This window comes from Dama dama, chromosome 17 (assembly GCF_033118175.1).
Source record: "Dama dama isolate Ldn47 chromosome 17, ASM3311817v1, whole genome shotgun sequence".
NCBI lineage: Eukaryota > Metazoa > Chordata > Mammalia > Artiodactyla > Cervidae > Dama > Dama dama.
In genome coordinates this window covers 61,482,429-61,509,860 of record NC_083697.1, presented here as the reverse complement: position 1 = coordinate 61,509,860, position 27,432 = coordinate 61,482,429, and the positions used below count along the sequence as shown (strand labels likewise).

At 44.5% G+C, this 27,432-nt stretch overlaps 1 protein-coding gene across 8 annotated transcripts in view; it reads right to left on the bottom strand.

The window, feature by feature from the left end:
* Positions 1–27,432, bottom strand: part of TBC1D1 (TBC1 domain family member 1) — a 224,886-nt gene that overhangs the window by 124,079 nt on the left and 73,375 nt on the right. Inside the window, exon 1 of one of the 8 annotated variants that reach the window (XM_061164548.1) lies at positions 20,182–20,293. The exons of the other annotated variants lie outside the window; for them this stretch is intronic. Coding sequence (XP_061020531.1) covers positions 20,182–20,211 — 30 coding nt within the window. The 5' untranslated portion in view covers positions 20,212–20,293. Of the gene's footprint in view, positions 1–20,181; positions 20,294–27,432 lie in introns of those variants that run through there. 8 annotated transcript variants of the gene reach the window in all.

Here is a 27,432-nt window from a genome sequence, read left to right as displayed (position 1 = left end):
TAGGAAAAAAGAGGAGATAGCATATCTGGGAGCAAAACGGAAACAGAATAACCTTCAAAAAGATAGACAAGGTCAGCCCTAAGACCTGCCCCAGCTGAAGCCATAAATCTACTCTGGTGACAGATCCTGCAGGCAATTCTGGAATGGGAATGCCAAAATAAGCTCCAAACTCTTGCCAGTGTGAGCAAGACATCCAACTTCTTAGAACTCAGCATCCTATGTTGCAGGCTGTTTTGAGGAGAAAATTAAACAATGTGAAAGTTGTTAGTGTAGCACCTACCACACATTAGCTTCCAACAACTGCCAACTGTGAGCTTCATGTTTGCCAAGTAATGAAAAGGTCAACTCTATTAAAGTAACAGCACCTGCAGGCAATGAGCTTGCTATTATTCCAACTGCCTTTCAGTACAGAACTGGTAATAAATGACAACAATTTATTCTGTATCAGCTAGCCACAGATAATGCCAATCACCTTTTTTGGAAATGTGACCGAATTTCCAAACATCCCATAGGCAAGAGAACTCTCCCCCATCACACCCCACTCCCAACTTGCCAGCAATCCCAAATACCTAAGAGTAGCAAAGCTCTGACTCAAATGGAGCTGGGGAAGGACATCCCCTTCTCCTTCCTTCTGCCAGCACTGAGGTGTCACGAGGCCCACAGGAACAGAGTGAAAACCACTGCCTTACAAAACTACATGTGTCTGTGAGTGGCAGGCAGTTTCCGCAGCACATTCAGGACAGCCCTATAAACTTCAGAGGATAAAACACCGAAATGCTTGAATGACAGCTCCGAGAGAGCAGAATTATTGTACATTTTGCTCACTGTTATAGCCTGAAGTGTCCAGGACAGTGCCTGGCACAGAGCAAGTATTCAGTAAGTTTGCTCAATGTATGAGTGACTGCAATTGAAAATGAAAATTTAGTGATTTCAAGGTTTTTAAGTGATAAGAAATATCTCAAGTAGACCTTAGAAGAGAAACCATGATAAACCTGTAGGATCTCCAACACAATGCCCGTGCATAGCATGCATGCAACAGATATTTGCAGAAGGAACAAATGCTGTAAAAATAGCAAACCAGAAACAGAGACTAAATTCTTTCGGATTATAAGATTTTACTAGACAGCTGAGGGCTGCCCCTTTAAGCGCCTAAGCTATTTTTATTTTAACCATTTTTGGATAGGAATCGTTTACTGTATTTTTTCCAAAGGCGATAGAGAATGCACTTGAACACTTTCTTTTTTGTGGTGAGCATATATTACAACGACCACACGAGCTACTGAGGCTGTGAAAAGCTCCGTGCTGGCGTGGCTTAGGGCAACAGGCAAGGTTGTGGGAATGAGAGAAGGTATCTCAGCTTTTAATTACGTACTCCACCTTCCCACCAGTCCTCCCAAAACAGATGCTGGCATGCTTTGAAATGCACCCCAGGAACCAAAGCAGAAGCTCCTAAACTCACTGTGCCACAGATTCCCTCTGACAACATCCTACAGACCCTTCTCAGAGTAAGATTTTTAAATGCCATAAAACAGACCACAAGACAATACAAAAGAATTACACCAAAAGGGAATTATCCAAATAATTATGATATAGCATTATGTGCTTCTTGGTCCAGTGGCAAATCATATAACTGCTGTAATTCAAAGTAATGATGAGCGTATTCAGTATTTTTGAAAAATGTGTAACAACTATAATACAATATGAAAATAACTGATTTTAGTAATGTTACTGTCACAGGAGTTGCCAGTGCTAATGGGAGGCGGGAGGGTGAGAACTCATAACTGAAGATGTTAAACTGCAGTTAGAGATTAGTGAAAACAAAGGTGAATTTTTCTTCTGTCTAAGCTCATGAACCTCCTCCGACCCCCAGCTTCCATCCTCCGATTTCAGGATAAGGATCCTTGGACTAAACGAAGCAGGCGGGGTGGGGGATAGGACCAGTTACAGTTAAACATAAGATCACCACCAGCCATCTTCTCTTGGGACCACGGTGTGAATATATTGTATATATGAATAATAAAACAAAGCCACTGCACCATTCCAGCGCAAACCTAAGTCTAGATTAAATGGGAAAGCTACACCAGAAGCCATAACCATCCAAGTCTACAAAGGGAAATTACAATGTCAGGATGCAGTCAAGAAGGGAAGCAAAATCTAAAAGGGTTAAAACTCAAGTGTCTATTAGATAGAGTTATGGAATTAATTTCTACATAATGCAAATGCTTCATCAATATAAAAACATTACAACTCTTTTCAAATGTTACAAAGACTCAATTTTAGTTTGATGTGATATACTGCCTAGCTGGTCTTTGATTATGACAATTTAGTCTAATATACAAACAGATGAAAATAATTTTTTATGTCAGCTTCAAGTTATCCCTGCCAATGGGAGAGTAGAAAAATATGACAAAATAAATACTTTTGAATCCTTATTTCAAGAAACTGTCATTTAGACTGCAGCTCACATTTGACACTGCAAGCAAGCAGGGGAGGCTTTACTCTAGAATATTCTTCCATCAACTCTCTACTAGCGTCTGCTGATTCTTCCAGGCCCAGTTCAATCACCTCCACTCCCACGGGCCTGGCCCCCTGGTATACAGGTCACAGCCCTAACACTGGGCGGGGAACAGGGGCTGTTTGGTTCATTTCTGTGGGCCCTGCAGGCCCGTATCAGTGTTCACTAAACACAAAGACTTTAAAGTAAGAGGCAAATGAACAGCTTTCTTCTGTTTCTCACCTTAAGTATAAAATGTATAATGTAACCTAATAAGCCTCCATTTAAATATGCGCGTGTTCAGTCACTCAGTCACGTCCGACTATTTGTGACCCTAAGGACTGTGGTCCACCAGGCTCCTCTGTCCATGGGATTCTCCAGGCAGGAGCACTGGAGTGAGCGGCCATTGCCTCCTCTAGGGCATCTTCCCAGCCCAGAGACTGAACCCATGTCTCTTGGGTCTCCTGTGCTGGCAGGCAAGTTCTTTACCACTGAGTCCCTTGGGAATCCCCCAATTTAAATATATTTACTTGAAAATACACCAAAGTCAGGCAAGAAAACTGTACAGGTTAAAATGAAAGAAACAAACAACAAAATGACTGTTTTCAAATCTTACCCAACATCTGGTAGAGAAAGTGTGACACCAACATTGTATATAATCACAAACACCATCGAGGGAAAAGCTGAACTTCTGAGACCTTCGCTGGATCGGGTGGTTTAATGTCGTACTTATGGAAGCTAACTGTGCTTCACACAGATTCTCTCACTGAATCTTCACACCAACCCTCTGAGGAAAACCCCACTATTTCCATTTTACGGAAGCACAGACTCTTCTGGGTAAGCGCTGGGCACTGGGGCTGTCGATGAATGTGGTCTAAGTGGGGCCAGAAATGCAGTACTTTTTAGGAAACCAGGAGCTGGAGGCCACGGCAGTTGCAGGGACCTCAGCTCCCTGGGAGGGGATGGGAGGACCAGACCCGAGGAGCCTCCAAGGAATCAGGCTGGTGGGGAGAGGCAGGGAGGGAGCTCTCCCACCCAGCTCACAGCTGGAGAACGAACAGGTGAGGCCGGGCCAGCAGTTTCCAACAGATCGGGGGCTGCTGTGGACAGAATGGGTTTGACCGGCGAAGTAACACAAGGAGGATGGTCGCTGAAGTGGAAACGCCTTAGTTACCTGCCCTCACCCCCGCGGAGAGGCTCAGTCCCAGAGGCCAGGGCCTGGTCACCCCAGGGCCTGGCTCTGTTCCTCACATCAGACTGAGTAAACGAGCCCACTGAAAGTGTAGCACCTGAGCAGGAAGAAACGTCAGCTAGGGCGGAGGCAATACAAATGGAGAGGAAAAAATGAGGTAAAATAAAGCGCGCTAGGGAAGGTCAAAAGGGGAGTGTCAGTAATTCATTGGGTGGGGGAGTTGACTGGCAGGTGGTAGAACCAGCCGCAAAAACCAAAAAAAGAAAAAACCCTGACACTTGAAAAGAAATCAGAATTCATTTTTCAGTCATACAACATCTCGTCAAAGCGACTTTATTTCTGAAGGAAAGTGGAGATGGTGGAGGCAGCATGTGCTGCAGCCCAGAGAACACGCTGCCTCCTCACTCGCCCGGTCCATTCTGGCATTCTGAGCCGAAATTCTGACAGTTTTTTTTTTTTTTTAAAGTATGTATATGTGAAGAGCTGTTATTTCTTCTACTTATTTTCAGCAAAAGAAATGCAATTTTAAACAGTGCTTATCACCAAAAAAGATCTGTAGGAACTGCCCAAGGTTATCTCCGGGTAGCAGAAATAAGGTGGTTTGTTATTTTTGCTTATCAACATGTTATTGTTCTATATTTATGTACACTGCTTTTGCAACTTCAAAAAAAGGTTAATTTTTAAAAGAGTACATTTTTCTTAAACCTTAAGAAAGTTTAAAGGTTACTGTCTAATTTCACTAGATAAAGCCTTCCAGGGGCAAAATTCTTTGGAGGAAAAAAAACTCTTCATTTTAAATATGTGATAGTCATTTTCAATGTAGAATTTTGGCATACATTTCTAAAGTGCCCCCAAATGCTTCACCACAGAACAAAACTTAAGTCATGAGATACGATCTAAAAACTAAACTTTCATATCCATAGGAACTAAAAACAATCAATATTCAAAAGACTGCCTTTTTATATGCACAGGCCATTATTTAAGATAAAAATTCTGGTAATAGAAGAACTGGCCTGTTTAATGATGCTGACAGTTCAAATTTGGGTTTCTATTAGCCCTCTTAATCAGATAGCTGTGCTACTCCCCGGGACTTGCAGTGAAATCAATGTAATTCAAATTATAACGTTTGTGGATACAGTATGCAACAACCTCGACAACATCAATATTAATTTCTGTAAACACAAAATAATTTACAGCATGGGCCTATCCTCTGCATAGCGCCTTTGTTCAACTTACTGAAAGCCAAAAACCCCTGTCCACCCCCGACCTCGGAGACAAAAACCTACGGACGGCAGGCTCTGGTGCACACAAATGTGGGCTGGACCTCGGGCTCTGCCTGTCCTGTGGGCTGGAAGCCTTTGTGCAGCGTGTGACGTGCACACAACATACATGCCTGACGGCCCAGTCACAGCCCTGTCACCGGCATCTGTGAGATCCACGGCAGTTTCCCGGAGCACGTTAGAAATTTAAACTTACTAATGCATGACTGCCAGACTCAGCTGCCAGAAGGGGTTCTGGTATGGCTTATAAATATTAATTACAAGTCATATTAGTCATAGTTCTTAAATTCTGCACCACATTAGCTCTCATAGCAATAACAGCATTCTTGAACAAAACCTGTCACGTGTGTTCAAGAATTTTGAACTTCATTCAGATGAGTGGTGGAAACAGGACTTTTCTCGCATATCATCTCAGTCCTTTTCTTGAAATTGACTATACTCACCAAGGGGCCATCCCTTTTCTTTAACCTTGATCAATAGGCACATTAGAACTTTGGCCAGTAAAGGATATTAGTTAGAACTGAGCTTATTATATATTTCCCATCTAACATATTTTATATTTTATGTTTCCCAAGTGTAATGATAACAATACTATTTGCTGGTCCTTGACTTTTCTCAGAAGTTATGTTAGACAACTTCAGCAAATGTTTTAAAAACTCAGACTGTATCCTAGCACAGGATAGCTCAAAGGTGGAGATAAAGAGCTAATAACACTGAAAGACTGGAAGTGACAAATACACCCCACTGTACATAAAGCAGATAACTAAACAACAAGGGCCTACTGTCAGTCAGAGGAACGGTTTCTCCAGTGGTGATATATGAATGGGAGAGTTGGGCCATAAGAAAGGCTGAGCACTGAAGAACTGACGCTTTGGAACTGTGGTGCTAAAGAAGACTTCTGAGAGTTCCCTGGACCAGTCGATCCTATGGGAAATCAACCCTGAATTTCACTGGAAGGACTGACACTGAAGCTCCAGCAACAGTCTCTGGCCACCTGATGCAAAGAGCGGACTCATTAAAGCTGGTAAAGTTTGAATGCAAAAGGAAAAAGAGGTGGCAGAGGATGAGATGGTTAGATACCATCACCCCATCACCGGCTCAACAAACATGAATTTGAGCAAGCTCTGGGAGCTACTGCGGGACAGAGGAGCCTGCAGTGCTATAGTCCACGCATGGCACGGCAACAAGTCGGACAAGATTTAGCAACTGAACAACAACCAAAGACCTACTGTATATAGCACGGGGAACTCTACTCAATACCCTGTGATGGCCTGCATGGGAAAAGGATCTAAATGAGAGTGAATATATGCATATGCATAACTGATTCACTTTGTAGTACACCTGAAACTAACTCAACATTGTAAATCAACTATACTCAAATAAAAAAAAAAATTTTTTTAAGCAGAGTTAAGTGGCAAATACTTTCTTCCTCATTTTAGAGATGAAGGAAATCAATCCCAAACATGTACACAAGACAAAAATGAGACAGTGCAAAGCTGCACGTAGAATGAAGTTCTTCAAGTGTCACTTCCTAACCAGCCCCAGCCCTCAGCTAACGTTTCTCCTCCTTCCTAACCCACTGACCCTTCTGGTTTGTGAGAAAGAAAATCGGATCTTGTCCAAGAAACCAACCGTCCCTCCACCGGCAGTTTCCTCAAGACCAGCCACTCACATGTCACACTGAAGGGAATAAACTGCAGTTCTCTTTAAATCACTTCTAGTTCCAAAATCCTACTATACAAACAAATTGGCTAATCGAATGAAAATAATTTTTTTTAAATCCCAATATCAGGAATGTGGTGATATGTATAAAATATTTACATAAGTTGAAAAAAACCCTCAACTGGGTAGGTACCCACGGGGTAGCTACAGCATGCCAAAAGTTCATGTGAAAAAGATTTAAAGATTTCGGTTGACTGTATGCCCAGGATAAGCCAACAGAACAGCCTGGACAGCAGAAGGAAAAGGGAACAAAAAACCTATGACAATAGGAGAAATGTTATCCTTACATTAAAGGGGCCATGGCCCCACCATCCTTCCCACTCATCCGGCCACACGGCAAGTTTCAGTTTCAGAAGACCTTAAAAGCAGAGGCAATAAGAATGGGAAGGTGCCTGCAAATCCATGAATAGAGACTGGGGGACCAAGCCATGAGCTTGCAGCTCAGGCAGAAAGACAGAATATATGCCACTACCTTAGCAAGTAGGTCGAAGGGAAAAAACAAGGGCTTCCCGGTGAGACAGTGAGAGTTCTGCTCAAGTGTAGAAGGGTAGGGGCATCTTGGGACGCTGAGTCTCCTGGAAGGGATGGGAGCACGGCTTCAGGGCTCAGAGCCTAGGGCTGCCTTGCAGACAGTCAGCAGGACCACCTACCCCAGGCACCCCCAAAGCAGCACTTCCCCCAGCTCGAATTGGACAGAGTAGTTCCTCCTCCCGCCCGCACCCCACCAGGCTCCTCTACTGACTGCAGCTTCACGAGCCCAGACATTTTACAGTCAGGAACATTCCTAGAGAACCAACACTGAGACCAAGGCTGACAAGAGATAAAGGCGCAGATGTGCCAGCCAGGAGCTGCTGCTGGGAATGTGTTCAAGGCTTCCTTGTTTCTCTCGTGCCAAGGGGACAGCTAATATGTGCTGAGACGCTTCCCAGCCTGACCTACCATAGATTGACTCCATGATAAAGGACAAGCATTCCACCTACCAAGCAGGAACTACAGTCTCTGAATCCAAAAGACATTTTCAAATGTGGTATTTCATCTTGGTTTACAAAGAGGAGAAAAACAAGCCCTACGGGGAGGAAAAAGGTGAAGAAATTTTTTTGATTTGATCCCCTCCTTTAGACTAGTACAGTCTAAAGACTAGAACAGTAAAAGACACCTCCATTTCGGGCATCTCAGAGAAAACTATTGGGTTCTGCTTTCCTCTCTACTCTCTCTCCAGGAACCTCACCCACTCCCCCAAGGCGAACAAAGATAATTTAGCATACATCTTAACTCTGAACTCTTTCCTAAACTTGACTCAACTTTTTTTTTTTTTTAGTGAAACAAGTTTGACTCAAATTTCTAATCACCTCTCTGAGAATCGCCCAGACGTGAGCACACTGACCTTTAAACATCCAAATCAAGCTCATTCTCTTTGCCCTAAAACAGGTCTCTTTCAGATCCCTGTTTCCCAACTGCCTTCCGGGCAACTGGTTTGAAAACCTGGAAAGTGCCTTCTACTCTCCTCTCCTTCTCCGGTTTTCAGTAAAGCCATCAGGGTACAGTCTCTCTCACCAGGAGCCAAAAACCTCAAGCACTGGTCTAGGCCTATACTTAACTCAGACCACAGCAAGACCCGCATCGTTGCCCCAGCCCCGCCTCTGGCTTCTGCCAGCACTGCCCTCCACACTCTCCACCGGCAGCCTCTCGCCAACGTCTCCCATAACCCTAACCACCACCCCCCCCCACCCGCAGAGCCTCCACACCGGGGCATGAGCGCCCCAACGGGCCAACCTCGACGGGCAGGGCGGGTCAGAGCTCCACTCACACACAGCCCTGGCTTCTGCTCTCTCCGAAGTCCACCTCCGTGCCTTTGCTCGCTCGAGCTGCGGCTTCCATCCAAACACTCCCGCTCACCCCCTGGATGGGACTCTCAGACCACTCATTTCAAAATCTGCTCATTTTCTCAGGAAACGAAGCCCCAGGGGCCTGGAATGACAGGCATCCGGTCACAGGCTGGGCTAGACAGAGCTGACCTCTCCCTTCAGGGCTTTTTTCCTAGACCACACCAAGTCCCCACAACTTGCTTTAAAAAAAAAGATAAAATAAATACTTTGGCTTGAAATGTCTTCATTAGAATAAACTTCTAAGCTCACCAAATTAAAAAAAAAAAAAAAAAAATCACAGTGCCCACATTTCCAGTAACTTGGGGATTTCCCTTAAAAGACTCACAAGCCCCATTGGCTGCACTTTCCAGTTTAACCACTAAGACTGTGGATGTGAAGGCCCTGGCGCCCAGCCTGGGGTCTGCCCCAGGGACCTGAGAGCAGGCTCACCTTGCCCCTACAGAGAGGAGCTAGTTGTACTCTACAGCCTCTGTTTATTCAATTAGGGTTAAAGCCAAAAACATTCTTAGATCTACAGAGCCCTGAAAACCAGCTGAGAGAGGTGCTCCAGGACACTGCAGGCTTTCATAACACCTACATCCAGACCACATCTCTGGCTCCTTTTGAGAGGAACAATATTTAAGATGTGTACAACTGGTTCTGACTATGCCTGCTGATTAAAGTCAACAGTGAGACTGCCAAGTAGGATTTACCGCATTTCGAAAATTATGACCTCCGTGGACCAGAAGGCTACTCAGGTGTTGAGAGCCCCACCGCCAGCCCACTTGATTGTGAGACTTCCGTGCACAGACCACTGCACCCACCCGCCCGCCTTCCCCTCTGAGAGCCAGGAATTACATCTTTCTCATCCTGGCCTCTGTGTCCCAAGTGCCAGGTTCAGAGAAGACACGCCATCAGTGTGTGCTGGATTTCTTGGCCAAGAATGTCTGGAAATACCACAGGACTCCCCGAATAGTGTGGTAACTGCAAAATAATTAATACAGAATCGTAGGCTTTGGTGGTCTAGCACAGTGACCTCTTGCTCTGGGGAAAAAAACCCAGAGATTACATCTCAAGTAGTCTAAGCACTATAGAACTGGTCAAATCACACCCTGGTACAATGCTCTTTCAGTTTCACTAAAACTGGGTGATATGCCTTCACTGAGACTCCAGCGAACTTGACATTCTCATGTACTCCCTTCAATCCTTCCCAAATGCAGGAACAGTACTATGGCTATTTTTAGAACTAAAAGAGGGTTCTGACCATACCAAAAGCACTAGCAAACTTCATGCTCATTACACGATTCATTTAGTAATAATCAAAACACAAAGGGCCACGAGCTCATTACTCATAAGCAGATTTTTCGTTTGTGCTTCTGAAGTCACATTATACAAAGCTCTACTATTTCAAATCTGGAAACTTACATGTGTAAGAAAGCAAAAACCCTGACACAATAGAGACCATCATAATAGACCTGTGTAAAATGTCTCTAAGCAAATATTGTCTCAAAGATCTTAGGATTTATTTTCACCTAGTGACTGATTTCCTCTGGGTCCACCCTGTGAAAAGGACTTCCGCAAAATACCATTTGGCTGATTCTTAACTGCCTACAATTATGAACTCTGCTAAACAAATAAACTTCCTTCCCATTTTTAAAGTTTTTCCAAAACTGGAGAATCGACATCTCTGGGGGGCACACTATTTTCTGAACTTGAAACAGCACTGGCAGCGAAGGAATTCTTCACAGTATTTTGAGACAAGAAAAGGACTTCAGAAAGGATGGCACAGCTGCTCCCTACCTCTATTTTAGGGAAGGGGAAGTCAAGGCACAGTTGTCCCCCTGGGTCAGGTCACAGAGGTGGCTGGTGGCGGAGGCCAGTCTAATTCTCTCTGTCCTGTTATTCCCCTATTGGAGCTAAATGACTTGTAGCCTGAAAAGCATTATGATCCTGTTCTGCACAAGTGAATCAGGACTTATGTTTAATTCATGCGGAATGTGATAAAACAACAGGGAAAAAAACCCTGATACCAAGGTGAGTACCCAGTGATGCAAAGAGCTATGGTCTGAGTCAGAGAACCTTGTTTTAATCTCAGCTGTCACTTCAGAGAAACCACCTCATCTCTGGAGGACCCAATGTTTTCATCTTTCAGAAAAGGGAACGGAACTAATAAGCAACTGTGAAGGTCATCCCCATCTCTAAATGCAATGAAGAAGATGATGGTGATGGCTCACACTCATTAAGTGCCTGATCTGAGCCAGACATTGTTCTAAGTCTCTTATGTGGGTAAATCCTCAACAGCCTGGAAGATGGCTCTTAGCCCCATTTAGAAGATGAACACATTTGTGCTTTAAGAGAACCGATGTGTCCAAGGTGGCACCTCCAGTGGGAACAGATGGAGAGGAGATCCATCCAGGCCAGTGAGTCCAGAGGCCCTCTCTTCCTATGCAGAGGTAGACAGTCTAAGATGACTGCCCTGACTTGCAGTAACAAGAGATATTTCAAACTGAGAACCATTGAGATCATTCAACACAATGTCCTATGAGACCAAAGGTCAAGGCCCAGGGAAGTACAACTTCGCTGTGTGAGTCAAATTCAGTGGAAACATATGACTCCATCCACCCCACTGCCTGGACAAGCCCACTCTAGAGAGTGCTCGAAAGTTTACACGCACTCACCTCGTCTCATGTGACACCCAAACAGAACTGCTCAGCTGGCAGCTGAGCAGAGGTTACCATTCCCATGGCAATGAGCCAAGGTTAGAGAGCAACACTGGCGAACCTGGGCCTCCCAGCCACACCTTCAGCTTCCTGTCTGGTGTCCTGTCGCTGGCTGGAGGAGATGCCACTATGGCAGGAAGCTCCGGAATAATTCTTAACATAAAGAGTACTTTCCAGTAATCTCAATAGCTGTGACAAGCTGCCTGACTTATCTGAATTCGGTTTCTTCATACACTTTTCCCAACAAGGAGGGAGGAAGGAATAATCCCACTACTTCCAGGATTCCCTGGAAGCTGACGACTTCCCGACACAATAGCTAGCACTTATTAACTGCTCAGAAGTGTGATCATCTCTTCCTTCCTATGGCTGCATTAACGCTGTAAGTCTACCCTGCAAGTGATGCTTCTCTGAGAAAACTCACTCTTACTGAAGGAGCAGAGCTATAGCATACACACCTGCCTCATCTACCACAGGACGCCCTCTTGGTAACGGGAGCCCAGGACTGGGAGATACGTCACCTCACTGGACTTTGGCAACTGCCCCTCTTTTCAAATAATCAGAACCTGGTTTCTTCCTGTACAAAGTTCAGACAACTGGTCAAGCCTCCCAGGCTCTTGAACATCTATGACAATGACACCCTTTCATATGTTAGAGAATCTCCATCCACCTTAACAGACTACTTAATTTAAGCCTCTTTTCTTTGCCTATTTCCTTGTAGGCTCCTTGATCTACTCTGAAACGCACATGCGTACACTCAGGGGGCTAAGTAAAATATTCTCAAAGACAATCTACTGATAGACTTGCATACTTTTGATTTTAGGAAAATAATTTAGAGAGAAAGTACAAACAAATCAGCAGGACATTAACACAGTGTACAAAAATCCCAGGGATCTGGGACCTTGAGTTTTAAGTTCTACCATAACAAGACATGTGATCTTGTTCAAATAAAATCACCTTGTTCAAATGAAGCCCTGGGTCTCAGTTTCCTCATGGAGAAAAGAGAAAATGGAATTACATTCCAGTATAACCAGAATGACCACCATACCACAATTATCAATAGGTGTGTCCGTGCGCTAGGGCGTGCTGGGATGAAAGAAGAGAGTCACTCTTAATTCTGAATCTCCTGGTATCTGGGTAATTTACTTAATGGGACCGGTCTTCCTTAAGGTTAAAAAAAAAATCACTGGTCTCAAAAGCAAAGCAGAGTTAGAGAGCAGCCCTGAAAAATGCTAAAATATGCTGGAAAACTACCAAGAGTTTATCCTGACTTTTTTCATAATCCATCACATCAATGACCTACAACTCAATCATGTTTCCTTAAAGACTTAGTTCAGACATCCTCGCCTCTAAAGTCCGCTGACTCCCTGTGCGTACCTGCATTATCACACTAAATTCAACCATCTTCACAGGCATCCTCTCACTGATAAACTGCAAGCTGCTCAAAGGCTAAGCCTGTGTCCTACCCTCCTCTGGATCCACAGCACCTACCACCACGCGTTCACAAAAACCATGAACTTAAACTACAAACTCAACCACATTTTAACTAGCTTACATTTGCAGACAGTCTTCATAATTTCTTATGCAAACTTGGACATTCCATTTTAAAATAGGACCCATAAAAAAGAGATAAATACAGACAAATACGAAACACATTATTAATTTTACAGGTGAAAAAGGCTCAGCCCAGCTCAGAGTGAACAAGGCCTGTGAGTCTAATTCCATCGCAACATGTGATAGACAAAAAATACTCTGCAGAAGTACCAAAGCGCACGATAACGAAGGAAATTTTTTTCATCACATTTTTCTTATAAATCTAACAAAGCAGAGTAGACTGCTAATTCATCAATCTTTCAAAAGCAAATACAGAGGTAACAGAAATAAATAACAGAAAGGTACTTAAGTCTAGAGACACAAATAGAACCAAATAAAATTTTTGTTTGCTTTTCTATAACTTTCATAAATGTTCCTGAATACCAATGTATTATTGTGAAATAAAATTCAGAAAGACTATTATTTCTACTCCTTAAAAGTTATCAAAAGAAAGGAAGGGTTCCACATCATTTATCAATAGGGAAATGCAAATGAAAGCAACAAAGAGATACTATTACACATCTATTCGAAAGGCTGCAATCTGGAACACTGACAACACTAAATACTGACGAGGATGTGGAGTAAAAGGAACTCTCACCCACTGCTGGTGGGAATGCAAAATGGTATGGCCACTCTGGAGAACAGTTTGGCAGCTTCTCAGAAAACTAAACTTACTCTCACCATATGATCCCACACTCCTTCTCCCTGATGTTTTCCCCAAAAAAGCTGAAAGCGTATGTCCATACAAAAACTGACACAAAGATGTTTATAGCAGCTTATTCGTAACTGCCAAAACTTGGAAGCAACTGAGAGGTCCTTCTGTAGACGAAAAAACTGGTACATCCAGACAATGAGATATTATTCAGCACTAAGAAGAAATGAATGATCGAGCCATGAAAGACACTGAAGAGACTTACATGTACATTACTGAGCGAAGGAAGCCAATCTGAAAAGAACGCATACTTTATGATTCCAATTATACGACATTTTGGAAAAGGCAAAACTATAAAGATCGGCGGTTGCCAGGGGTTGGAAGGAAGAAGGGATGAAAAGCATTGCACGGAGAATTTTTAGGGCAGTGATATTACAGATACATGCCATCACACACTTATCCAAACGCACGGAATGTACAACCCTAATAATGAACCACAGTGTAAACTATGGACTTTGGGTGACAGTGATTTATCAATGCAAGTTCATCAATTGTGACAAATGTACCACACTGATTAGGGATACTGATAACAGGCGAGGCTGTTGCATGTGTGGGAACTGTATCTTCTGCTCAATATTGCCATGGACTTAAAATTGCTCAAAAACTAAATCTATCCAAAAAAAGAAAGCAGGAGATTTGAATCTACTTTTCAATAACAATTTGATGCCCAGTTTATTATATTATCCAATGGTATTTGGGGCGAAGTTAAATATACTGAAAAAGAGGAAAGGTCATCAAAGTATTTTTTAAATTTAATAAACTGAACAGGGATTTCCCCAGAGGTCCAAAGGTTAGGATGCCACATTCTGACTGATGACGGGGTGGGTTCCATGCCTGGTCAGGGAGCTAAGATTCCACAAGCTGTGGGGTGCGGCCAAAAATGAAAAAAAAATAAATAAATAAACTGTAAGAGTTCATATGCAAAATGTTCAAAATTTTTAAAAGGTGAAAGAGTATGCAATGCAAAATTTTCCTTCCACTCTTGTTCTCCAGACACCCAATTTCAAAGTTGCTGAGTTTTTTTAAGTCTTATTTCATAGGACACTATCTCCACTATTGTCCTCCCATATACAAGTGACTATTCTGAAGTCACGGCATTTGTTCCAAAAAATACGAGCAACTCCTATGTCTAATAGTAGGTATAAAAAAGGAAATATTTAAATTGAGAACCTTGCTACTCAAAATGTGGTCCCCAGACGGGCAGTATCAGCATCATCACCTGTGAGAAGCTTGTTGGAAATGCAGAATCTTCAGTTCCATCCCAGACCGGCTAATGCAGAACTATTTAATATATTTCAACAAGATGCCCAACTGATTTGTACACACTGGTATACATGACAACACCACCTCTGTTTTCACAGAGTGTACAGGTTAAGAAGATAAAATATTTAAATAACTGCAAGATACACAGACTAGACTACACAGCTACAAAAGTCTGGGGACAGATCAGTTTTGGTCTTTAATGGTTCCCACCATCACAGGTAAAATGCCAACTCCTCTGAAGGGGTCTGTATGCCATATACATCCTGGTCCCTGCATATCTGTTCAGCTCACCCTCTGCTACTCCCTACAGCAGATTTCCTGCCAGCCTGGCCAACAGCCTGTCACTGAGGCTCCTCCAACGTGCCTACAGGCCTCTGAACACGCTACCCCAAACACTTTGCACCCCTGAGCTTCCTGGCTACCTCCCCCTTGGCCACCTTCAGGAGGGGGCAGCAGCCCCTCCCTGCTCTCCCACGGCACAGCCCAGCTGGCTGATGTCTACCCTCCCCCTGCCAGAGAGGCTCCTGTAGTTATTTTCTACCCAGTTCAGCATGCTCATCCAATGAATGAATGAATGAGTCATCAGAGATGCTTCAGGGAAGGCGTGACCATGAGAAGGACTCAGATGGTCAGAACTGGAAGATCAGAGTGGAGGCACATTTAAGGCTAAGATTGGATTAGGGAATCTATCTAGGAGAACAAACTATAATTTACTTTCTTTCTCATTATGAGATCTGCTCCAGGCAGTGTTTCGCTGTGGATTAGATGGGGTTTCTATCCCTGCTCTTCTCCCTTCTCTCTTTGTAAAATCAACCTGTGCCCAAATTATTGTCATTCTCAGTAACCAGAGCTCCCCAATCACAGAGAGAGGCTGCAGCGACTACTGCTCAAACACCCCCACAGGAGCCTTGGTGGGGGCTACACCAGTTCTGCTTAGCAGAGGCAGCAAATTTTTCAAATTCAAGGAGTGGTTTGGCTATGACAAGTTCTTCCCGCTTCATTAAACTCAAACATGCACTAATTAAAAGGAATTTAAATCTACAGACAAAAAAAATATGGTAATACATATTTTAAAATTTTCCATCTCAACCTAGGACACAATCTCAGCAACAAACCAACATCAGACTGACTTTAAGCAAGACAGCAACACTGCCACCTACATACTAGCTACAGTCAGATTCACATCTTACAGGAAGGCCGCTGTGTGCCAGTAAACAGAAGAGCAAGTCCAACTGGTCAGAGGCAACCAAGGTGGGCTGATCCAGCCTGCAGGAAACCTCAAAGGTAAGTAAATAAGCCCAATGCCAGGACCCAACTGTGCCTGCAAGCTGTGGTTAGCAGCAGCTGAGCAAAGAACAAATTGCGCTTGTATTCAATACAGAAGAAGCAACTTGCTACTCAGCCATTTGCACCAATCTCAGACACTGGGTCACAGTCATTCCAGAAGGTAGAGAATAATTACATATCCAAGGCATCACTACCACCTCCTAAACCTCACCTGCCTCCTGAGTGGTCCCCCCAGCTTCCCAAAGCAGATATCCCTCCTAGCTTTCACACCCACAGCACGTACAAGCAAACCCCGCACAGCACCCTGGAACCCTCTACAGCCTGGCCCACATCGGCCCTTCCCGACTCAGGACCCAGCTGGCTCTCTCACGCATCGCCTGCCTTCCTCCTCCTGCCCTACCAGGCCCACCTACAGGCCTTGTTCCCTGCTAGCCCCTCTTCCTGGTTCTTCTTTAGGGACCTATTACCACTCAGGTGAGATGCCACCTCAGCCCCAGGCACTCCCCCACCAAACCACCTTCTTAACTTTCCTTCCTAACACTCACCACCATCTGCAATTATTACATTTATTTATTTGCTTCCTTCATTGCTGTCTCTCCTGTCTAGAATTTGAGTCATGAAAAGGGGGACCTGGTGTGCCTGTTCACTGCTCAATCTGAGGTCCTCAATCAATACCTGGCACACAGTAGGTGCTCAATAACTAGATCTGTGTTGAATACATTTGTTAACTTGTTGAATGAATAATGGCTATAAACCCAGGTTCTAAGCAAGGTCAAAATATGAAAAACCTGGTTTTACATAGAATATATATATATTAGTGATTGAGTATGAGTTTACAAAAGGACTCCTTTCCTAATATATTTTTAAATATTACAAAGCGTCAGTGTGTACACTTTTTAAAAGATAAACTTTTAGTGCAAAATGAACTAACTCCTCCAGGGAATGAATAGTGAGTGCCTGGTACACAGATGGCAACCACCAAGTATCCGCTGAATATATACAGAAGCATTGGAGAATAGCTTAATACAAGGCATGAGCTACCTGAAACTCGACTTGGACTTGAAAACACAGAAAATTTGGCTATATTTAGCTCTCATTCTCTATTTTATCTGACAAGTTGACATGTACATTTTAAATCCACAAATTTGAGATACTAGCAGTAATCTTAGCCACCGTTTTTATAGGCAGTAGAGATCCAAGGAAGTTCAGAAAATTATCTGGCAGTTATGTTGCTGTTAGTCTTCATCAACAGGGAAGTGGACACATAGAAATACTCAATAGATTACTCAGAACTGCCAGGGATGTCTGTGGATTTAATATAAAAATCACAAAGCTTGAGAAATTTGTTTTTATTTAACAGTGTAATCTACATAAAAAAATTCCAGTGTCCCTGACGAAAGACTAATCAAGAAATCATACCTCAAAAAAATAAAATAAAATAAAGAAATTACACCTCCATAAACCTGGCCCCACTTTCAATATAATGCACACATGCCTTAATGCTCCAGGACATGTCTAATTTTTAAAAGGCATGTTAATTTTTCTTTTAACAGATAATCTCTTTGAAATAAAATTCTTCCCTATTTTGGCTTTATTCTTACATGATAAAATGACTCACTCTACATGTTCAGTATTCACACACTATTAATGCATCATCAAAGAAAACTAAATTCAAGTTCAGGTCACCACCTGCATCAAGTAACAGACATCTACTCCCAAGTAACAGACATCTATTCCCCTTCTTCTTCACTAACAGGTGTTGGGCTGCAAATTACAAAGGTCAAATTAGGAATTTTTAATAGATGTGCAAACGTTTGTGTGAGGTGTGTGCTCGTGTGCATTTGTGTGTTCTTGAAAGGTCACTCTAAAGTCTAACATAAACACACTTTGGGAGTATGCACATTCTGTACCATATCTGTGCCTCGTTTCTACTTTTAAAACATTTCCTAGTCTATAATGCAAAGTGTGTTAATGACTTGCCTCTTAACTGAACACCAAATAGGTTCCATAGAAAGCCATTCTTACAATGCCAAGAAATGAACTTTCAAACAGTAACTTCATATTCTAAAAGTGCTCATAGAATAATACAGTCTACAAAAATCAGTTATAGGATGCAATTTACAATAGCACAAGACCTAGGAAAATGAAATACAAAAGAATAACATTTCTTAAAATTATGCTGACAACCGATAGATAACTTTGCTCCAAAAACATTTCATAGTTGTTTGCTACTGTTCTGTAGTTTAAACAATTTTGGAATAACATGATTCAGAACTTAGATCAAGTTGGTCACATGCTTTTCATTTTTTGCATGAACTTTTCAAAAGTACTGCCAGTCGCGGAAAGCTGACAATCCTTACAAAATCCTTGATTTTTTTTTTAAAATAAGGCTTTGGTTTGCTGTTTTTTCATCATCACCTCTGTAGGCCAATATAAACAAAAGTTCACCACACTACTATAGTGTAAAGCATCTTATATTGTATGTTTTAGGAAAGTACATAAAACTATAAAACAGTATTAGCAGTAAGGTTTTTTTAGATTTACCTTTTGATTTTGGAATAAAACAAGTCTTTTTTTTTCTTACTCCTTTTGGCCTTACAGTGTAACAATATTGGGTTGGCCAAAAAGTTTGTTCGGGTTTTCCATGAGATGTCACCAGAAAACAAATTTATTGCCCAACCCAATATCGAAGCAGATTCAAATCCTCAACCTAGAATGAGTAACAGAATACTCAGGCAACACACCCTGAATTACTTTTTAAACTATATGACATTTTTAAACTTTAGCACTATTAGGAAAAGCCAATAAGCTATCACTTCAAGCCAGAAAATCTGGGCATTGTTAATTTGTCTTCAGTACAAAACTAATTCACAACGACTAAAAACACGTTTGAAAGTCACTTCACTTTTACTACTAGCTGTGTTTCAGCAACTGAAGATTCTGGTGGGCAAGAGAAGACAGTAGGATTTAGAGCCTGTCTAATAACTAATGTTACCTGGTTTCTGCGTCTCTATTTTATTATCACTTAAATGACAAGCAAAGCCTATCGGCCTCATATAAAGGTATTTGTAAAAATGTACTTTAACACTCTAAAAACACTTCATCATAACTAGAGGTACCACCACCTATTATTTGTAAAGGGTCACAGAACGGCTAACGGGTTCTCTCAGGGAGTTTTAATTGCTCAACTAACCTGCCATACACCCAGAGGGAGCCCTGCGAAGGGGCTGGCAGAGAGAGGAGCCCGCTGCACTCGAGAAAGGTGCCCTATTAGCCCGCCGGCCTGCAGAGGCTTCAAGAGCTGCATCGTTCAGAACACACGACACCTGGTACCCCGGGAGGATATTATTCTATCCCTGCCTTCTCAAACTGGTGGGAACTCTAGAAATCCATTCCAATCCCTTCGTTTTTGCAACAGCGGAATTGGCCTGGACTTGTAACGCTTAGTGATCCTGAAGGCGCCAATGTTCTGAAAATAAAACTTCAGAGAAATAAAAAGAACTTAGACTTAAAACTCAGACCCCCCTAAACCCGCCCTTGGAAACCAGGGAGTTAAAAACAAAAGACAGACATCCTCTAAGCGCGCCGAGTTCAGCCTCCGGGCATCCTCCTTGCACGGTCCCGACAACCGAGCACAAACCTGTCTGTATCCGGGAGGCTGACACGCGAGGTCCCGCCGCCTGGACACGCCTCGCGGGGAACCCGGGGCGCGCTGGGGGCCGCAGAAGCCCACCCGCCCGGTATCGAGCCTCACTCTCCCTACCCGTGAAATGGGCGTGAGGCCCCCGGCTCTTTCTCCCCTCGGGGAAGAAAGTCTAATGAATGAGAACCACCTGGTGAGCGCCCCGGACCGCGCTGGCCGCTCTCCGGACGCGGTCCCTGGGCAAGGGGCGCCCCTCGCCGCGGTCCGATCCCACCCCCGCTCAGCCGCAGAGCCCCAGCGGCCCGGACGCCCAGCAGCCCGCCGGTTACCAAGGTTCCCCGAGCCGCGCCCGCCGGGACGCCAGCTCCCGGGAGGTCCGCTGCCGTAACGGGCGCCGGCCCGACGCCGCCTACCTTGGCCACCCAGCTGAACAATGGTGACATCGCGGGCCGGGCGGCGGCTCGTCGCCCGCGGCTCCCGCTCACTCCCTCCGCCGGCCCGAGCGGCGGCGGGCAGCCAGGAGCGGGCTCGGGGCGCGGCGGGGCCGGGGCATGGCTCCCCCCGCGGCGGCGGCGGCGGCGACGGCGGCGGCGGCGGCGGGCTCCTCCCCGCCGTCACCGCCCGGAGAGGTCGCGCCCGCGGGGCTGCCCGGCCGAGGAAAGGGAAGTGGGTGGGGAGAGCGGGGGAGGGGAGCGGGGGAGGGAGCGCGGCCGGCCCCGCCCCCAGCCCGCCCACCCCCACGCTCGGCTCGCGGCGGGAAGTTGGGACCCGCGGGGGTCGTCCTCCTCCGGGACGGCCCCGGCTGCGCGGCTCTCGGGGGAGGAGTCGTAAACCCTGAGGGCTTAGGGACGCAGCTTCCTAGGCCTTCGGGGTCCGTTTGGCCCAACTTTGAAAAAACTAGGAATTCCTCTCCCAGAGGTTTGATGAAAGCCCCAGAGCCGGAGCCGACACAAAACCCGCCCAACTCCCAGGGGTTACCCCCACCCCCAAGGCTTTGCTTCCTAAAAGCTCCAGATTGCTGGTAACAAAAGGCCTAGTGTTTCCCTAACTCCTAATACCTTTATATAATCAAAGGTGGTTTTCTTGTAGTCAGAAAACTCAGCTGTTGAGACTAGAAAAGGGGCGGTGGAGAAAGAACCTTCAGTTCCTGCCAGCCTGGAGATTTCAGCAACGTGAGAAATGTTGGTTTTACCAGTTTTCTTCTCTCCAAGGCAAGATGATAAGCCGTGTAGTCACTTTATTGCTACAAAGGTTAAGCTGAGTTTCAAACTCTGACACCCAAGAGTTGCACGTTAAAAAAAAGAAAAAAGGCTAAAGGTCACATGAATAGTCAATGTGTAAATGTCAATATGTGTGTCATATGGAGCCACTCACTTGCCTCAGACCATGTAGCCACCCTAGAACCAGAATTTTGATTCTTTCCTTTTGTTATATTGTGTCCTATCTTCATGGGGGGCTTCCCCGGGTGGCTCAGTTGTAAAGAATCTGCCTGCCAATGCAGGAGACTGGGGTTCGATCCCAGGGTCAGGAAGATGGAGAAAGAAATGGCAACCCACTCCAGTATTCTTGCCTGGATGGAGGAGCCTGGCGGGCTACAGTCCCTGGGGTGGAAAAAGAGTTGCACATAAGTAGAGACTAAACAACAATCTTCATGGGACATTTTTATGGCGTTTCCAAAATGCCTGTCATCTTGAGTTAGATGGGTATATTCAATATCTATCGCTACATGACAAATTACCCCAAAACTTAGAAACTGAGAATAGCAGGTTCTGTGGGTCAAAAACCCAGCAGCATCTTAGCTGGGCACCTCTGGCTCCAAGTCTGTTAAGCTGGGTCTGCAGGCATCTCAAGACTGAGCCGGAACTGAAGCATCCACTTGCTCACACACAGTTGTTCCCAAGATTCAGTTCCTTGCAGGCTCTTGGGCTCAGAGTCTCAGTTTCTTGCTGCAGCATGTGGTTCTCCCCATAAAATTGCTCACAGAATGATAACTTGCATCCCCCAGGATTCAAGAAAGAGCAGGTGTCCAAGAAGGAAGTCAGTGGTTCTGTAAACCACAGAAGTGACATCCCAAAACTTCTGCAGCATTCAGTCTAATCTACACTCAAGGCAAGCATATGAGGGCATAAATGCCAAGAAGACCACACGAGAGGAAGGGGTGTCTTCTTTTTCTTCTCCCAGGTGGGATGCATGGGAACAAGATAAATGATAAAGGCATGGTGAATGTCAAGAGTGACATCATTCTAACAAAGCCTACCTGGGTACTTGAAAAGAGCCTTCGGAGCATCTTTGTTGCTTAGTCACTAAGTCATGTACGACTCTTTTGTGACCCCATGGACTGTAGCCCACCAGGCTCCTCTGTCCATGGGATTTCCCCGGCAAGCATATTTAAGTGGGTTGCCATTTCCTTCTCCAGGGGACCTTCCCAATCCAGGAATGGAATCAGAGTTTCCTGCCTCTGGCAAGAATTCCTGTATTAGAATACAGGAATACATTCCTATGTTGGCAGGTGGATTCTTTACCACTGAGCCACCAGGGAAGCCTTTGGAACATCTTAGGGAAGTGCTATTCTTTCATTCATTTCAGCAATAATGTTCCCTAGAGGTGGAAAGGGGGAGTGCATTTGCAACCATCTAACTAAATCTTTAAATTTGATCACATTACTTCCCCCAAGCAAACAGAAGAGAGAGCCTGAGAGCTCCATTTAAGTGAGAGCCTTTATGGTCCCTACTGCCTTGCTACTCAAAGTGTGGTCCATGGATCAGCTGCTTCAGCATCAGCTGGCAGTTTGTCAGAAATGCAGATACTTGGACCCTGCCCTAATCCCATCCTAGAGACTCACAAGCTTCATTTTACCATGACTCCAAGAGGCTAGGATGCACATACAGTTTGAAATGCACTAGAATGTGAGACACACTGGCCTTAAAATAATGTAACTGTCAAACAGTTGAGAGACCAGCTAAACTGTCCCTCATCCGTGTGATGGTGTGAACTAGCTCAGCAGAGAGAGACCTAGTGAGCTAAGGGGAAGCAACATCATTTTGGTGGGAGTGGATAAGCAGCTGAGGACCAGCAGGACAAGCTGGGTGGATGACAAATGTCACCCTACAGCATCACTCCAATCCCCAGCCTGAGCTCTATGAAAATGCCTAGGACCGAGAAGCAACTCAGAGGGGAACCTGAAATGTACTGAGGAAACCTGAATTACCTCCCAACTGACTGAGATAAACTTTCTGCTTCTTTGGCAGGAGGCGGGGAGGCAAAAATAGAGAAATTACCTTAAATTTAGAAAACTCCACTTCTTACAAAAAAAAAAAAAGACTAAATCCTGAATACGATAGAAAGGAAAGAGTGTGGGCAGGTGAAATAGGGACATCCAGGCGTCACTGTTTAAACCTGGATCCAAGTACATACAACAGGGTGGAGTCTCCTGCAGTTCCCGGTTTGCGTTTGCCTTCGGGCTTCCCTGGTGGCTCAGACGGTAAAGTGTCTGTCTGCAATGCTGGAGACCTGGGTTCGATCCCTGCGTCAGGAAGATCCCCTGGAGAAGGCAATGGCAACCCACTCCAGTACTCTTGCCTGGAAAATCCCATGAACAGAGGAGCCTGGTAGGCTACAGTCCATGGGGTCACAAAGAGTTGGACACAGCTGAGCAACTTTACTTACTTAAACCTAACATTGGCCACCTGATGCGAAGAGCTGACTCATTTGAAAAGACCCTGATGCTGGGAAAGATTGAGGGCAGGAGAAGGGGACGACAGACGATGAGATGGTTGGATGGCATCGCCGACTCAATGGACATGGGTTTGGGTGGACTCCGGGAGTTGGTGATGGACAGGGAGGCCTGGAGTGCTGTGGTTCATGGGGTTGCAAAGAGTCAGACATGACTGAGCGACTGAACTGAACTGAACTGAAACCTTACATGATTTTAGACTCAAGAGAGGTCTCCATCTGCTCCAGGTGTTCTGCTTGATCTAGGACTGGGCAGAATCACTCATTTCAGGGGAATCTAAGAACCTTTCTGATGGATGGACTTGATAGTAACATGTGGGGCTGTAAGACTAAATATTACATGTGTGTGTGCGCACTCAGTCATGCCCAACTCTTTGTGACCCCATGGACTGTAGCCCACCAGGCTCCTCAGTCCGTGGAACTTCCCAGGCAAGAATACTAGAGTGGGTTGCCATTTCCTTCTCCAGAGGATCTTCCCAACCCAGGGATCAAACCCATATCTCTTGCATCTCCTGCACTGGCAGATAGGTTCTTTACCAGCTAAGTTCTTAATTCCCTGCCAACATGTACCTTGCCAACAGAAACTCTGTTATAATCTGGAAGTTCATTAAGGGGAAACTGTTAACATCAGACAATCTAACAAATCTCACATTCAAAACGATTTTCCTTAAAATACTACGTTTCCTCCCATATGAAAAATGTATCCTCCTCGAAGAAATTGTATATTCCCCCAGGGAAGGAGTGAACATAGAGGGGGCATGGATAATTTTTAATAGCTCCCCAGTGATGCCCTCTCAGCCAGAATTCAGAATACTTAGACTTACAGACAGAATAATCATTGCTCAAAGACGCTGATGGTTCCCTAGAGTTACCTGTGCTGCCAAGGCGGCTGGGTGAGGAAGGAGGGCAGATGATTTGGCTGTCTCTGGCAGCGTTGAATTCTCAAAGACCTTAAGGGGTAGGCAGGTCATATTAATGTGTGAAGAGGGCCAAGTGTGAGACAATAAGGAACAAATGAGCTGTGGCAATGTGGAGAATAGGTACTCAATTATTAAAGTTCTCCACCCAGCCAAGCAAAATGTGTAACCCGAATGAATTCAGCAGGAGAGGTGTTATTGGTGTTGACCTCTGGATTTACTTAAAACTTGGAAGAGTGTGGTGTGTGTGTGTGTGTGTGTGTGTGTGTGTGTGTGTGTGATTCTGTTTATTAGCCAGGATTGAGAACCACTTCCATAATTCTCAATCCTGGATCCTTTATTTTTAAAAATCATTTCTGTGCTCTGTGGAGAGCAATAGGCTATCCAAATAAGACTGAAGAGATCTAAACAAGTAGGATCTACAGAAAACCCAGGTCCAGGTACGTTTAAAAGGAAGCTTATGAAAAAAAAAATTAATAAAAGGAAGCTTATGGCTTCCCTGATGGCTCATTAAAGAATCTGCCAGCAATTAGGGAGACCTGGGTTTGATCCCCGGGTTGGGAAGATCCCCTGGAAAAGAGAATGGCTATTCATTCAAGTATTCTTGACTGGAGAATTCCATGGACAGAGGAGCCTGGCAGGCCACAGTCCATGGGGTCACAATGAGTCAGACACGACTGAGTGACACTTTCACTTGAATGTCTCACCATCTCAGTTTTCCTGAGACATTAAAGGAGGGCTAAAAAGAGAAAACTCAGAAACTGGAAGAGTTGCTCATGGACTAAACTTGATCATAGTTTCCCAAATAAGCCTGACCCTGCTGCCCTTCTGCCATGTTCCTCCTTTGAAAAGGAGCAAGGGGCAACGACAGCAAACCCTCCTGAGAGTCCAGGAGGAGATGCTGACCGGCTCCTCTCCCACAGCTGAAATGTAGAGGGCACAGAAGTCGGAAACTTGCAGAAGCATGACCTCACTCTGCAACCTGCTCTTCCCCACCACAAGACCCGGTTAAAAATAGAGTCATTGTCACACCAACTCCCGGAGGATATTCAACTTGGTTTCAAGAGAATGAGAACCACTTGGCACTTGGTAACTAGGATGCTGACAGCAGTTACAATGTGTTTGGTTTGATTGTTTCTCCCACAACACCATGCTATTCTGGGACACCAGCTGAGTGTCCTACAATTCGACTCAATTCTGACATTATCTACTCCCAGCCTGACTTCACACACCAATTCCAAGTCCAGGTTGTCACCTGTGCTTCTGACCAACTGGATATAGATTGGAGGCTCCTGCAACTCCTTCCTTGGGTTCAATTAATTTGCTGAGTGGTTCACAGAACTCAGGGAAGCATCTGACTTCCTAGAGCATCGGTTTACATAAAAGGATGTGACTCACGAACAGCCAAAGGAAAGAGAGACACGGGGCAAGTTGTGGGGAAACGGGGTTAACCCTCCCTGCTCTTCCTAGGCACACTGCTCTCATCCAATCTGTTACATGTTAATCAACTTGGAAGTTCTTCAAATCCCATCCTTCTGGGGTTTTATGGGGGCTTCATACAGAGGCATGACTGATCTCTTCATTGGCCTTTGGCCGTTGTAATCATTCTCCCCCTTCTCTCCCTTCCGCAGAGTTCAGGGGGTGGGGACCTTCTAGTCACAACTTGGTTACCCTAGCAACCAGCCTCCATCCCAAGGGGACCTAGGAACTTTCCAAAAGTCACCTCATTAACATAACAAAAGACACCTTTATCACTCTCTAAACAGGAAATTCCAAGAGTTTTAGTGGTCCTGTGTCTAGAAAGGTGGACAAAGACCAAAAGCAAATTGCTTATTATAAATCACAACATCACTGCAACGGATCAAGAATTTATTCACTTTGTGAATATTCCTTAGCACCTGTGGAGTAAAGCAACACGTGTCCTAACAAGGAATAGCAAAAATGATCAAAGCCGAAGCATGCCCTGGACAGGCATAGGAGGTAGCAGGAGAGAGTGAACAACGCCAAGGGAAGGGCCCAAGGGAAGCTCCGTGGAGTTCCAAAGGAACGAAAAATAACTTCTGGCCACAAAGGAAGAACCAGCGTCCTGACTGAAGACCTCAGGTCTTCTATGGATGATGATGAAGGAGTGGGTTTTCCACTGGCGTGAAGAATTGATGTTCATCTCTGGGAATCAAGCCATACCAGGAGAGATAGGATAGAAGTCAAAGCTCACGCCGCAGAAAGACCATTTTAGCAAATGGCAGTTTGGAGGTGTGCAGTCATGCCTCTCTGGCATAAAAGTTTGTTTCCAGAAAAAGTATTTTCAAAGGATACTAGCAAATCGAGAAATGTCGTGAAAAAAGTGCCTCTGTATGAATTGAAAACATATGTCCGTGAAAAAAAATCATATATGAATGTTTTCACAGTAGCATTATTGTAACGGCTAAAAAGTGGAAACAGCCCAAATGTCCATCAACTGACAAATGGATAGTGTGCCCACACAACAGAATATTATTTGGTCATAAAAAGTGATAAAGTACCGATGCTACAACATAAATGGACCTTGAAAACATTATGCTACATGAAAGAAACAAGACATAAGGAACTAGATATTGTATGTGGTGGTGGTGGTGGTTTAACTTCACAGTAGTGTCCAGCTCTTTGCAATCCCAGAGACGGGCCTGCCGGGCTCCTCTCTTCATGGGATTTCTCAGGCAAGAATACTGGAGTGGACTGCCATTCCTTTTCTCCAGGGGATCTTCCCTACCCAGGTCTCCTACATTGCAGGAGGATTCTTGACTGACTGAGCAGACATGCTGAGACATATATTGTATGGCTCCATTTAAAAGAAATATCCAAATAGACAAATCCAGAAAGATAGAAATTGGATTCGTGATTTACAGGGATTGAGGGGAAAATGAGGAGTGATTGCTAATGAGTATGGATTTTTTTTTTTTTTTGAGGTGATGAAAATACTTTGGAATTAGACAGTGGTGATGGTTACACAATTTTGTAAGTATACTAAAGCCCCAG